This window comes from Lygodium microphyllum, chromosome 25, assembly GCF_053477565.2.
Source record: "Lygodium microphyllum isolate KBCC chromosome 25, Lygodium_microphyllum_v1.1.10, whole genome shotgun sequence".
NCBI lineage: Eukaryota > Viridiplantae > Streptophyta > Polypodiopsida > Schizaeales > Lygodiaceae > Lygodium > Lygodium microphyllum.
This window is the reverse complement of record NC_141159.1, coordinates 72,433,449-72,446,031: the sequence shown is the minus strand read 5'-3', so window position 1 is coordinate 72,446,031 and position 12,583 is coordinate 72,433,449. Positions and strand designations below refer to the sequence as shown.

At 40.1% G+C, this 12,583-nt stretch overlaps 1 protein-coding gene across 5 annotated transcripts in view; it reads left to right on the top strand.

Moving 5' to 3' along the window:
• LOC148014374 (uncharacterized) overlaps positions 1–12,583 on the top strand; it is a 133,918-nt gene that overhangs the window by 90,510 nt on the left and 30,825 nt on the right. The window contains exons 3-12 of one of the 5 annotated variants that reach the window (XM_087667174.1): positions 1,001–1,066; positions 1,201–1,276; positions 1,395–1,469; positions 1,934–2,031; positions 4,544–4,632; positions 4,962–5,048; positions 5,563–5,653; positions 5,739–5,899; positions 6,753–6,795; positions 6,886–6,951. In XM_087667174.1, coding sequence (XP_087523300.1) covers positions 1,001–1,066; positions 1,201–1,276; positions 1,395–1,469; positions 1,934–2,031; positions 4,544–4,632; positions 4,962–5,048; positions 5,563–5,653; positions 5,739–5,899; positions 6,753–6,795; positions 6,886–6,951 — 852 coding nt within the window. Of the gene's footprint in view, positions 1–1,000; positions 1,067–1,200; positions 1,277–1,394; positions 1,470–1,933; positions 2,032–4,543; positions 4,637–4,961; positions 5,049–5,562; positions 5,654–5,738; positions 5,900–6,752; positions 6,796–6,885; positions 6,952–12,583 lie in introns of all 5 variants that reach the window. The other 4 variants (XM_087667175.1, XM_087667178.1, XM_087667177.1 and 1 more) reach the window with 4 other exon arrangements.

Sequence of the window (12,583 nt, the reverse complement as noted above, 5' to 3'; positions counted from 1 at the left end):
TGGTAAACAGAGCAATGTACTGCTTGATGAGTAGTGATGGTCATATGCAGTAGTGGGAAACAACTGGGAAAGGTGAATTTGTGGCAGAATGACCTGCTCTACTATCAAACACAGGCTGGAAACAGGCACAGTAGGGGCTGGACAGAAGGGCAGCCTGCTCCAACAGCAAACCCGGCAGTTAGGGGGTCCAAGACAGGTTGTAGCTGAAGGAGACAGTAGGTGCCAACTGAAGACAGATCACCAAGGGCTGTTTATGGTGTGGCAGCAGTTGTGGATGGCTGGGCCTCCATTGGAGGAGTGATGCCTTGCAAAAAGGGATGAGCTGGTGGGTGGGTGGCTGGGCAGCCTCCTTTTATCGATGTGGATCCTTGCACAATTAGGGTTTTGGCTTATGGGACATAGAAACTTTGGCAATCTTAGAGTTTTGGGGCTGTTTTAGTGAGCTAATGAAGATTTAATGTGTAATGCATCTTTTTTAACTTAACAAGGGGGTGAGCTCTAGTTGTCTCCAAGTGCACACACAAGTTTGGCTTCCTATAATTCAGTGTACAGTGGTGAATTTCTGGAAGTTGACTGTTGAGCAAAGATGTGTCGTATGGAATGAGATGCAAGTGATAACTCACTGTCCCTTGTTAAGGAGCAGGCATTGCATAGTGCAAGTTTGGAAGCACTCTGGTGGTCAGCCATAGTCCGTGTGGTTTGTACACATCTTCTCGTGCCTTGGTTTATGGATTCCATGGCCTGTTTCTCCATTCATTGAGTTATATTCTTGCTTTTCTTGTTCTTCTCTTTCAGTGTTCAGCAGTTGTTTTTATTGCTTTCATCCACGTATCTCTTTGTCACACAAATTTTGCCTGCGATGTCAAACTTATGATCAAGTGCTCCTCTTCCGAAGGAAAAAAATCAAAGCACCATGTGTAGAGTGGATGTAGACACTCAGGCTGAAATTAAACAACACATTACATCTTCATGAATGGGGTTCTTATTTTGCAACTTGCAGGTGCTACTTTCTGATGCAGTAGTGGTGAGAGGAAAGGAGTGCTTGCTTATTCCCAATGATGTTAAGGTCTCATTTGTTTCCATTTTTTGCCCCTCTACTGTATCCATCAAGTACCAGTTCCATATCATGTTTCTTTTGAAGGTTGTCCATGTGTTTATGCTGTGCTAATGGATGCTATGTGAGCACGTTATTCCATGTAGGGAATTTCAATAAACCAGCTGTCTTTTTCACCACACCATGCAGAGATCCAGTCTTTGTCAATATCCCAGCAAACTGGTACTGTCACTCAAATTTCTTTCTTACATTTTTATAATGCTGCGTGATACATATTTCTAATCAATTTGCAGATGTGTGCGGTGCTGAACATGCTGTGTAATACATTAAAAACTTGTAGGTGATGGAAGTGTCCTTTTAGGGACAGCAGATTCATGTGGGAGAATTGTGGTGTCCTGTTTGGGAGCAGAGAAAGGTATAAGTTAATGGCTGTGGTGCAGTGGTAATCACAATCTGACTAAAGGTTGTCCTTGTCATTTTCTTTGTACAAAGCCCTATCAGCAGTGAAAGGTTGTACAGCTTAGAGATTTATTGGTAGTTTTTTGTTATAATTGTTAATTGAGGTGAAAGTCGATTTACTTGGGCTCAGATAACAATTCTTACAAGTTCAATTTCTGTGTTTCCTTCTTGGAAGCAGGACAAGTGTGAAAATTTTTTGAATGCACTTCTCAAATGTTTTTAAAAAGCGCCTTGTGATTGGCTTGGCACCAGTCCATCTTTAAAAAAATTTCCTCACACATATTAAATGGCTTGCTTTAGGGACTTTACTGCTAGATTTCGCTGTTGGATTAAAACATTTTGTATAAAGCCAAAGTGAGATGGTTTCTAAAGCTGCTTACTGTCATGGCACCTCAGTAAACCATTCAAAATTTTTTACAGATTATGTAAATGCTGTGATAGGGAAGGTAACTCTGATCGTCTTTGTAGTACAAATGGGGTTGCTATTCCTTCTTTCTCCACACCAGCTGCCTCCCAGGGTAAGCTGTGATGTGACCTTGGTTGTTTTGTAATCACAGCATTGCAAGCTATGATATCATGCTTGCCTTCATTGTGGAAACAAAAAGGGTCCCATGCATATTGCTTTCATGCTTGATGTTGTAACTGGAAGATTGAATCTGACTCCCTCTAAGCAACAAGGGTGGTACCTCTTGATTAGTACTTGACAGATAATATCATTGACTACTTGCATCCTTTTCTTTGTGAGCAACAAATACATTACCACTTGTGCACTTATCTCATTGATAAAACGTAAGCTCCCAAGGTCTTCAAACCCAGTTCAGGGCTCGTTTCATCAATACAACATAAATACTTGCCCTTTTCCCAATATAGCGAAGCCAGATCACCAGCACTCAATGTGTAAACGTATGCACAAGACTATGTATATGATCAATATAATGATTATGATAATGATGAAACTGGAGACTCAAATTATGACTATTTATATGCTCTTAGATTACCCAGTCAGAAGGATAATTTGCAGCTCTATTGTATTGGAGAGAGTCCCATGTCTGATCTGGTTTGAGAAGGTGAATTGTAGCATTTCAAGACCGTTTTTGTTCAGAACGCATTACGGACGGAGCCTTGTAGTGGCAAGCATCTGCAAGATGCGTATCATCTCCAGGGCAAGTTGTGTTCAGCCATCCTGCAACATTTTATTCCTGCTGACTGCAACCTATAGGTAGTTAAAGTGGCTGAGGCAGAAAGTGATGGAGCAGGAGCTGGAGTCGATTGAGAGGAATGGCACTTGGTATCTTGTGCCTAAGCCTCTCCATAAGATCATTGGAGTCAAATGGGTCTTCAAGACCTAGTACTGTAGTGATAGCACGTCGGAAGGCCCGCCTTGTTGCTAAAGGTTTTGCACAGTGCCCAGGCATTGATTTCCATGATACTTTTGCCCCTACAACTTGGATGGCTATTATTCGTGCAGTTCTTGCCTTGGCTAGCCATAGGAGTGGCCGGTCTATGAGCTAGATATGAAGTCTGCCTTCTTGAATGGGGAGTTTGAGGAGGAGATCTATGTTGAGCAGCCTCCAGGCTTTGGTTCTTCTGATGGTAAGGTGTATAGGTTGAGGAAGGCTCTCTATTGCCTTAAGCAAGTTCCCCGTGCTTGGAATGAGAAGATTGACTCGTTCCTCCAGGAGAAATTGGGGTATTGGCGTTCCAAAGGCAACCCTCAGCTTTATGTTTACACCTCAGGTGGAGGCCGTGCGTTGTTTGTCCTTTATGTGGATGACTTGATTGTAACAGGTGACCATACTTAGATGGTTGAGCAGACAAAGACATCACTTCATGAGAAGTTTGAGATGATGGATATGGGATTCCTTCACTTCTTTCTAGGTCATGAGATCTATTAAACTCCACGGGGGATCTTTATTTCCCAGCAACGGTATATACACGTGCTCTTGACTACGTGTGAGATGGAGGGATGCAAGTCTCTTTCGACTCCCATGGACCCGAATTGGAAGGCTACAACTCATTTTGATTCTCCTTTGGCAGATGCTACCCGTTATAGGCGGTTGGTTGGCTCCTTGATTTGGCTTCTTAATACTCGTGTTGACTTATGTTATGCTGTAGGTGTGTTGGCTGGGTTCATGAGTGTAGGAAAAAAAGAGACAAGAGAGTGGGTAGGATTCCCTTGCTCACACATATAGTCACTTGAGCACCCTCCCTCTCACTCGCTCTAGTTCTATGCAAAGAGAGCAAAAGAGAGTATAGAGTGATTTTTCTATTGCATTTAACATTTTATCTATAGCTAGGATTGGTACTTGGTATTGGTGGAATCAAACTCGTTATTTGGTTCTACTTCCTCTTTATAGGAAATATATTGGTGTTCAATTCCTTGAACAAGCATGAAGCTAGGTTTGTTGCCAACAAACGATTTGCTCAAAAGCTGGGCTTAGATAGTGTAGAGACATTTGCATTGACTGCCCGGATGTCTACTATTAGGACGGTCCTTTTCTCTTGCAGCACACCATTGTTGGCCAATGTATTAGATGAATGTTAAATCAGCCTTCCTCAACGTCTTTTAGGAGGAGATTTATGTTGATTAGCTTCCAGATTTCAGTGAACCTGGTAAATACATAGAAGCCTACCTCTTTCAAAGTCATTGCCCTCTGCTTGTGTTTATGGTAATGGAATCTTTCCTCATGTTAAGCATCAAATAACATATTTTTCACATGTAAATTTGTTAAAATAGTGAATTAACTGATGTGGGCAATCCTATCCAAGGAAACTCCAAACAGTGGATCATCTGATGCAAGGCAATTGTATGCAAGAAAATTCATTACTATCAGAATTAATGAGTTGATCCTTTAAATACACCTTTCTTGAACTCATAAATTCACAAAATCTATCAAATATCAAAATAGGCCATAAATAGAGCTTTTAAATTGCTTCAAGTTATATCAATCAACTTGCTTTAAGAGCTTCTGCAAATGGATATGTCTTTCTGTTTTGAGAGGCAGGATTTCTTACAGTTTTACTTGACAGGTGCAACTTACACTGCTTGTCCACAAGATGCAGGTGTGGGTGAAAGAGGATGGGCAGGGCTTGCCTTTGTTCCAGGACAACCCTCATTGGTAGGTGGGATTTGTTTTTGCTTCAAGCATGAAAAAATGTCAAAATGCTGCACAAAGTGTAGTATGCCAGCATGGTGTCATCTGTTTGTGAAGGAGCTTTTGCTTATTTTTAGAACAGCACTTTCAGTCTTGCGCTTTGCAAATTAGTCAAAATCTGATGTTTGTTGCAGATGAAAATTTTCACATTCCATTTAAAACCACTTGTTCATTTCACCAGTTAGAATAAACAGTGCCATTGGTGTGGCATTTTTTCATTGGAATGCTTACCCTATATGTGCAATGGCCAATGTTGTCACCAGAACAACATTCTCGTGATCTTTTTAGTAAAGTGTTATGTTACAGGTAGCAGCTGTGCGTGGATTCAACAAAAGCATTGATTTTTATGACAAAGATCTACACGTGCGAACTTTGCATACGTAGGTAATCTTTACTTTCACTGGTGATTGGTAATCAAAAGTTTGCTGTAGGTGTAAGGTTCTGGCATGCTTATTGTCACTTTTAGATAGGATTCTTTTATGTAAGGTCTGCATACTGAGCTGTTTTGCTATACATGATGAAATGGATTAGGCAACTAGTATGCAACATGCATTTACTTTTAATGCGGATGTGGATGAATGCTATTAAGCACAAAGTTTGTGATATGGATGAGGCTGATCTAGGACAACTGTCTGACTACTAGTCCAGTTAGATTCATTTTAGTCTCCAGAATCCTGCATAAACAATAAAATTTTGTAGGCGCTGCATTATATTTCTATCTCATACTGGTGAACCTTATTTCCATTTGTGTCCCTTGGCCTCAAATTTGTGAAAGCATTTGCTAATTAATAAGTGCAAGCAAGAATTCAAGTCTTTTATAGATGTCAATAAGCTTGTGCTTTTGCTAGCTTTGATTGTTCTTTGAGTTCCATCTCATGCAACAAATGTGAATAGGTTGCAGCATCCCACCTCTATCACTTTTCTAGATGGACCAAATCTTCCAAGCAGCACACCATTAGTATTTGCAATTACTGAAGGCCCTCAGGTGAATTATGCTTTTCTAGGAATAAGAAGGAAGAGAATCTATAACGGTGTTTACAAAACGAGACTGATGAACCCAGAACCTGCAGATTAGTCTGTGGGATCTGAGAGCAAGTGAGAATGGCGGCTGCATGAAGCGGATATTAGGATCCTCGACCATGGATCCATTGTATGCTGTATGCAGCTCCTCTGATGGCCTTGTTGGTGCAGGTGGAGCTGAACGTTCAGCTGTTATTTTTGACATAAAAAGGTAGATTATCTTCCAAGGTTCTGTTCTGCGTCAGTAAGTTTAGTCTTTGTTATCAAGCATTTCACATAACTCTAGTGAACATGTAGAAATTTTAGATGGCACACTTTTGACATATGTATGCGGAATTCACAATTTTCTTTGTTAATTCTCTGGTTGAATTGCATCTTTGAAAACTTTGAATACTCCATGTTTCCACATAATGTTGGCTTGCCTGAGGTTGCATCAGAATGTTGAGTGTCTGAGTACAAGGTGAGGCTGTGACTGCAGTGGTGTTTGTTTTTAACCCTTTGTGTATTGTGGACCTTTCCCTCATCCTGGAGAGAATTGAAGGAAACTATAGTTAGTTATGAAGCTGGTTTCACATCTAGATACTTTTAAGCAGACATACCTAGACTTGTACTTGTGAGTCAGCTGGGCTATGCCTCCATAGCATAACTTGTGGATGATTATGTTATGGGTCTTCTACGTTGCCAGATAGGTAATGCCAGTCTTATTCAAGGTCCATGGGATATGCCTTTACATCTGGGCATGGCTAAAGAAAAGACGATCTCCTCAATTCGTGGTAAGCTCTACACAGGATGCCAATTTATCATAGATGGCTAGTTATACTTTCTACCTCTCTCTGCAGATACAAAGGTTGGGAGGTTGTAGGATAAGCTTGAACTGTCATGCTTTTGTTTTTATAAAAGCAATGTGCTCCACCTATCTATGTCTGAATGATTTTAAAAGATCTGCTCAAACGCATCAGGATCTGAATTTCCTCTGTTCTGAAGTGGGAATAGTCTATGTACCAATAATCCTGTGTCCTTGGATTTTATTGACTTTTGAAATGTTGCTTTATTTGGTTCTGTAGAGGGACAATAATCTCCAGATGGACAAATTGTCTGAAGTATGAGGTTTGTTCTTTAATTCTGGTTGACATGCTTATTTCATACTTGGACCACCCACTTTCTTTAAGTTACAATGTTCCTTTGTTTATCTTCCAGATAACAGGGATGGCCTTTTCAGCTTTAGATTCAAATACTCTGTATCTTCATGGTTTGGACTATGAGGTATAAAAACCAAGGGCAGTTGTTTGAATGTATTGCTGAACATACATGAAAACAGTCTACACGTCGCCTCTTGGGTTCACTGTAGATCTCTTCTTTTCTACATTGACATGTTGTTACTTTTTCTTAACAATAAATACTGAAGCTTTTTATAAACAGTCTGAAGCAGAATGAAAAATAGCACTTTTAGAACCCATGTCTTCAAATGCTGGTCAAGATGTATGATGGTCTAGAAAGAAAATATTAAAGGCCTTTTGGAAGCATGGCTTTGGAACCACCTGTTTTAGTTTGCATCACATCCTTTTTCCCCCACAAAGAAAAAACAAAGTTCTTGACATTGATTAGTAAAAGCACTGTACAATCCGGGAATAAAAATGGTAAGATGACTAGTCCACCTATGGCTGGCCACTCTGAGGTGTGGCTAGTATGTACAAGGGAGAAAGCGGGACTATACAAGTAGGGGTGGTGGATTAATTTCATTGATGCCTTGCAACTGATCTGAAAGTAAAGGGCATGAAATCCATGTGACTAAGAAGACAATCAGCTGCATGCCTCAATGTACCATGCATGTGGCCCACAATGACCCTTAAGGGCATGGATGAGATCCACCCAAATATGTTGCTTGGCATCTACTAATGAGGAATGCTGATGTCTAAGCTTTGTGCCTATAGAATTCAATCTTGGTTTTTTTGGAGGAGAGTGCTTCCAAGCTATCATTATTTGTATGAAGGTTGCCCCTTAGATATTTTCTACAATAGCGCCATAAAAAACGGATAGTGTTCACGCTTGTGCAACATGTGCAATCCCAACTTGATGTGTTTTGAGCATCCTTCATCATTCCCTTCATTATCCTCCTCTACCCTCAGCCATCATACTCTCCTCTAGGCAGCCGTGCCATTGCCAAGAGCTATTGCCTGCACCCAAGAGCTGTCACAGTGCTATAGGAGGCACCGTCCAGCCTGTTTGTTGCCATCACAAGCTGTTGCCATCAGCTGGTGCCACCACCTTGCATTTGGAGGTCATTCAAATTTTCTCTCTCATCTTGGCTTTCTCTCACCTTCTCCAACCCCTTCTTAGGAGAGCTCAGCATTTCTTAGCCATTCTCAGCAGATCTCATCCAAATTTGGTGGACGACAGGAGGATTTCTACTGTAAATCCTAAATTTATGCTAAAGTTAGGGTTTAGTAGCCACCTCGAGACCCTTGCCAACAGGATAAGGTATCGTACGCTGAAATCATCACCTTCAATTTGTTGTATTGATAAGGATTTTAGATGCCAAGCCATCCATTGTGAATTGGGTAGCATTTGGCTAGTTTATTCCATTTGTGCAAGTCTTGGGTTAAAATCAAAGGGTGATTGGCCCAAATTGCTTGCTGATTGTTTATACAACAAGGGGATTTTGGATTAGTGAAGGAGATCGGAGAATCTCGGCTTGTAATTGATCCATTGGCAATTGAAGTTAAAGAAAAGCTGAAAGAAATGCTACTTTTGGAGCCAATAGGGTGTCTGTTGTCCAAGATTTTTAAGATAATGTGTGCATTTTAGTTTATGCTCAATTATTGATGACTCGAATGGCTAGATTTTTGATGACACGAATGGCTAGATTTTGTTGAGATAACTTGAGAGATGGCTGGGGGATGAGAGAGAGTGCTATAGAGAGAGAAATTTCAAAATTTCATTGCAAGAAAGGCTGAAAAACTGCTGTTGTCCTGCTCAAACAGCCATGGAAGCTATCACCTATAGCTTAGGACCAACAAAAAGACTATTGCCTCCCCTTGTATGCCATCACCTATACTAGAAGGACCTTGGCCTGTTGTCACCTGCACTTGGAGGGCTCCAAACTACTGTCACGTGCTCTAGGAGTGATTACTGGTTGATTCTTGGTGGTTGCAAATCACATCAGTAGCATCTTCTTGCTCTCTAATAGCTATCTTCTCTCTCATAATGGCTAGAATAGACTTCCACTAGCCCTCAAAAACGTTTTTTTCACTTGTATGGGCAAGTTTTACCAAGTGGCAACCTTCTGATTCCATTTTCCAGCATTATTAAGCTAATTATTCTAGTGCTTAGAAAAATAATTCCACCAGTCAATAATCAAATTAGCTAGGCCAATTTGACTTCCAAGTATCTTCGAGCAGTTTATTAGCCCTTAGATTAACACTGATTAATAAATTAATGTCTAGTCCTTAATGTCACTATTAACATTAGTGGCCAATAAATTGGTCTAGGCCAAAATCTAACACCAGGTACCACCTAATACTTGTCACAGACATAACTTATATAACTTTCTCCTTTGACACCAACTGATATCTTGGGGTCTTGGGATTCATAGTGTGTAATAACTAACTTGCATTTCACATGTGCAAGTCACATTAGTACATTTGATTAACTTTTAATCACATACTAAGCAAAACAATAAATCACATCCTTGTGATACACCACTTTCTTGAAATCCTTGCAATCGTTCTCGATCACACTGTAGTGTATAAAAGCATCCATTGCCACTACTAGAAATACATACTAGCATGGTAGTCAAAAAATATATGCACCTGTTCCTTACTTAACCATGCTCATGTCCTTTGCGTGTGAACTTTCAGTCACTTAAACTAGTCACAGTCCACACACATGAATCATAACCATTGTCAGAATCGAAATTGATGCATCCATACTGACATTAATTCATTAATTAATGCCTAGTCTTTAATGCCATCACTAACATTAGTGACAAATAAATTGGTCTAGGCCAAAATCTGACACCGAGTACCACCTAGTACTTGTCAAACATAACACTCTTGCCTTTGGCACCAACTAATATCTCGGGGTCCCGGGTGTCACATTGTGAAATAATTAACTTGCATCTTACATGTGCAAGCCACATTAGCACATTTAATTAACTTTTAATTAAATGCTAAGCAAGGCAATAAAATTTCATGTCCTCGTGACATAGACATCATCCTCAGGGGTTTGGGATTGCAACATAGTTACATTTGTTGCTCGCACAACAATCTATCTAGTGTCAAGTTGATGTGGTGTCCAACTTGCCGATCCCTCACCATTGAAAACTCCTATTTTCTCAAGAACTTGAATGTTGGCATTTGTATATACGAATTTATTCGGTTGGCTGGTGCTAAGCAAAGGGCATACATGTAAATCATAATGGCTAGATACTTTGTGAGTCACTAGCTTATATTGAAAGTTTATTTTTATCGCTACCTATTGTGATCTTTGGAGTGGATATCACCCATAATGCTCCAAAGACGCTCTACTGTTGAAGAACTAACTCGTGATAATAATTGCAAAGCTACCATTTGAAGGGTTAGTGCTAATCCCCCAAACTCCTTCCACTAAGATATTGAAAGAGCAAGGTTATCCTCAAAGTAGAAACTTATTGTAAACGCCCCGAACAACGTAGTAAGCTTAACAATTATGATATTCGTTTGTTTTCGAGATTTAATATAAAAGAGAATGAACACTTTAAGCTGAAAATGAAAATTACTCACAAAATTACAGCCATGAAAATATAAAAGTAATGGAGACAAGATTGAGGGTTGAAGATGGGCAACCCCTTCCGCCCCCCCCCCCCCAAGGAATGTATTTCTGCTCAACCCAAGTCCCTTAGGGAAGAGCTCCGTTACAATCAACCTGAGAGTGAGAATCACTCTCAGAGAGTGAGAAGTAATTCTCACTCTCAGAAGATCATGCAAAGATGTACAAACACACATGCATTATCTATTATGCAATGATTTACAGTATGAGAGAAGAAAGAGGGGAAATCAGCCTTTCTCCATCGTTGATCAGCGGTACATGGATAGGGCTTGCTTCTTGTTGCTAAGATGGAAGAAAGAGCTCGAGGAGGTACTGTAATGAATTTACAGGCTTGCTGTCCTGTAAAACAGCAGTGATAGAAGAGGGAATATGGAGGAATTTGATAATGGAGAAGTGGAGAATGATGATGGGGATGGATGGGGCCATTTTCTGGCTATCTGTGGGTGATGTACATGAGTTTACAGCAAAGAAAAATGATGCTGAATGAAGAAAAACGAGCTCTTATTTATAGGAGAGGGAAGAGCTAGTACAAAAGGGGAAAGTGGAGTAGCATAAGACAAGTGTCTAGCCACATGTCATGAGATGTGACAAGTGGTGAGACTCTTGGAAACTTGTGTGACAAGTGTCTTGACACTTGTCAAAAGGACTGAATACTGTCAAGAATAGAAACAACCAAATTTAGTAAGCACAGTCAGAGTACAGAATTTACTATTTTTAGAATGATATTCCTATTTTTTAGGACTAGCATTTTTAGGCTAATTCGAGGCTCCTAAAATTTAGGGACCCCCCAATATGGGTGTCATATGAAAGCTTTTTCCGTGTACATGGCAAAAACGGTATCAGAATCTTCATGTGACTTTCCTATGCAAAGAAATGTGCATTTCAAGCTTTCAGCCCACACATGCACATTGTACAAGCATTTCATGATCATGCCATCTTGTTGATTGTAACTATTTGTTCTGGCGGATCTAGCCCACACTTCAAGGCATCAATCCTTTCTGTGTGCGAGTCTAACCCTGATATGCGTGAGTTCTTGGTCACAGGCGCCCAATCGGGCCATATAGGTGGAAGTGTGAACTATCTTTTCTCTAACCCACCGCGTGGGTCCACCATAACCTGTGACCACTCATCAGTGGCCAGCTCCAATGGACTTTTCTTTATATCTAATTAGTGCAAAGGAAACAAATTTAATTAATCATTATATAGACAAATTAATGAAAAAGGATACAAATTCTGTTTCTATAGAGTTGTGACACTTATGTACCTTGCATTGGAGTAGTAAGAAAAGACCAAAAGCAAGGGATATACTATGGATCTCTTTCTCCAAGCAGGAACCCATTCTTGATGGAGGTCTTGACAACCCTGCAACATTGTTAGATTTATATACAACATTTGATGAGAAAGAATCAACCATACCTTCTTTGAGCACCTTTTGTCTAAAGTCTTGTCTTCTAAGCTCTTCAAAATTTTTTGGCTTTGTGAGCCGTGATCAGCTGGAGCTCCTCATATGTGATGGGATATTGATGTGTGTCTCTAGTGTAGTCAGAAAGATCTCCGGTCATATCGGAACTTGTTGAGTTGGCAATGGATGCCACTTCTACTCAGTTCTCGGCATAGGCTTCTTTAGGAATTAAGTAGGCGTGGAATTGTTCGATGTCATCTTCCCTTTTGTAGTTGATGAGCTCTCGGATCTAGGGCCTAGGTTTCTCCAGTGAGTACCTAGTTTTGATACTAGGTGAAGAAATGCTCTACCATAGAAAGCACAACACAATGGTACGATAAATGCACAGACTGATTGATGAAACAAGGTTAGGGTTAGGGAAATGTAGGGACAATGGACACAATGAATAGTAATGAATGAATATAGAATAGAATACAACACTCAATGCAACAAATACACTATGTAGTAAATAATATTGACCCCTGAACTCCCATGTCTTGATGAGGACAGGGGCAAAGAGTTTGAACTTGAAAGTATTGTATTTTGATGGATCTCGAAATGCAACAAGGCAGCCTCAAAATGTGTTTGGCAGTAGTAGCAAACACAGCAGTAGGATGTTGGATTAGTGATAGATAGGCAAAAGAATGT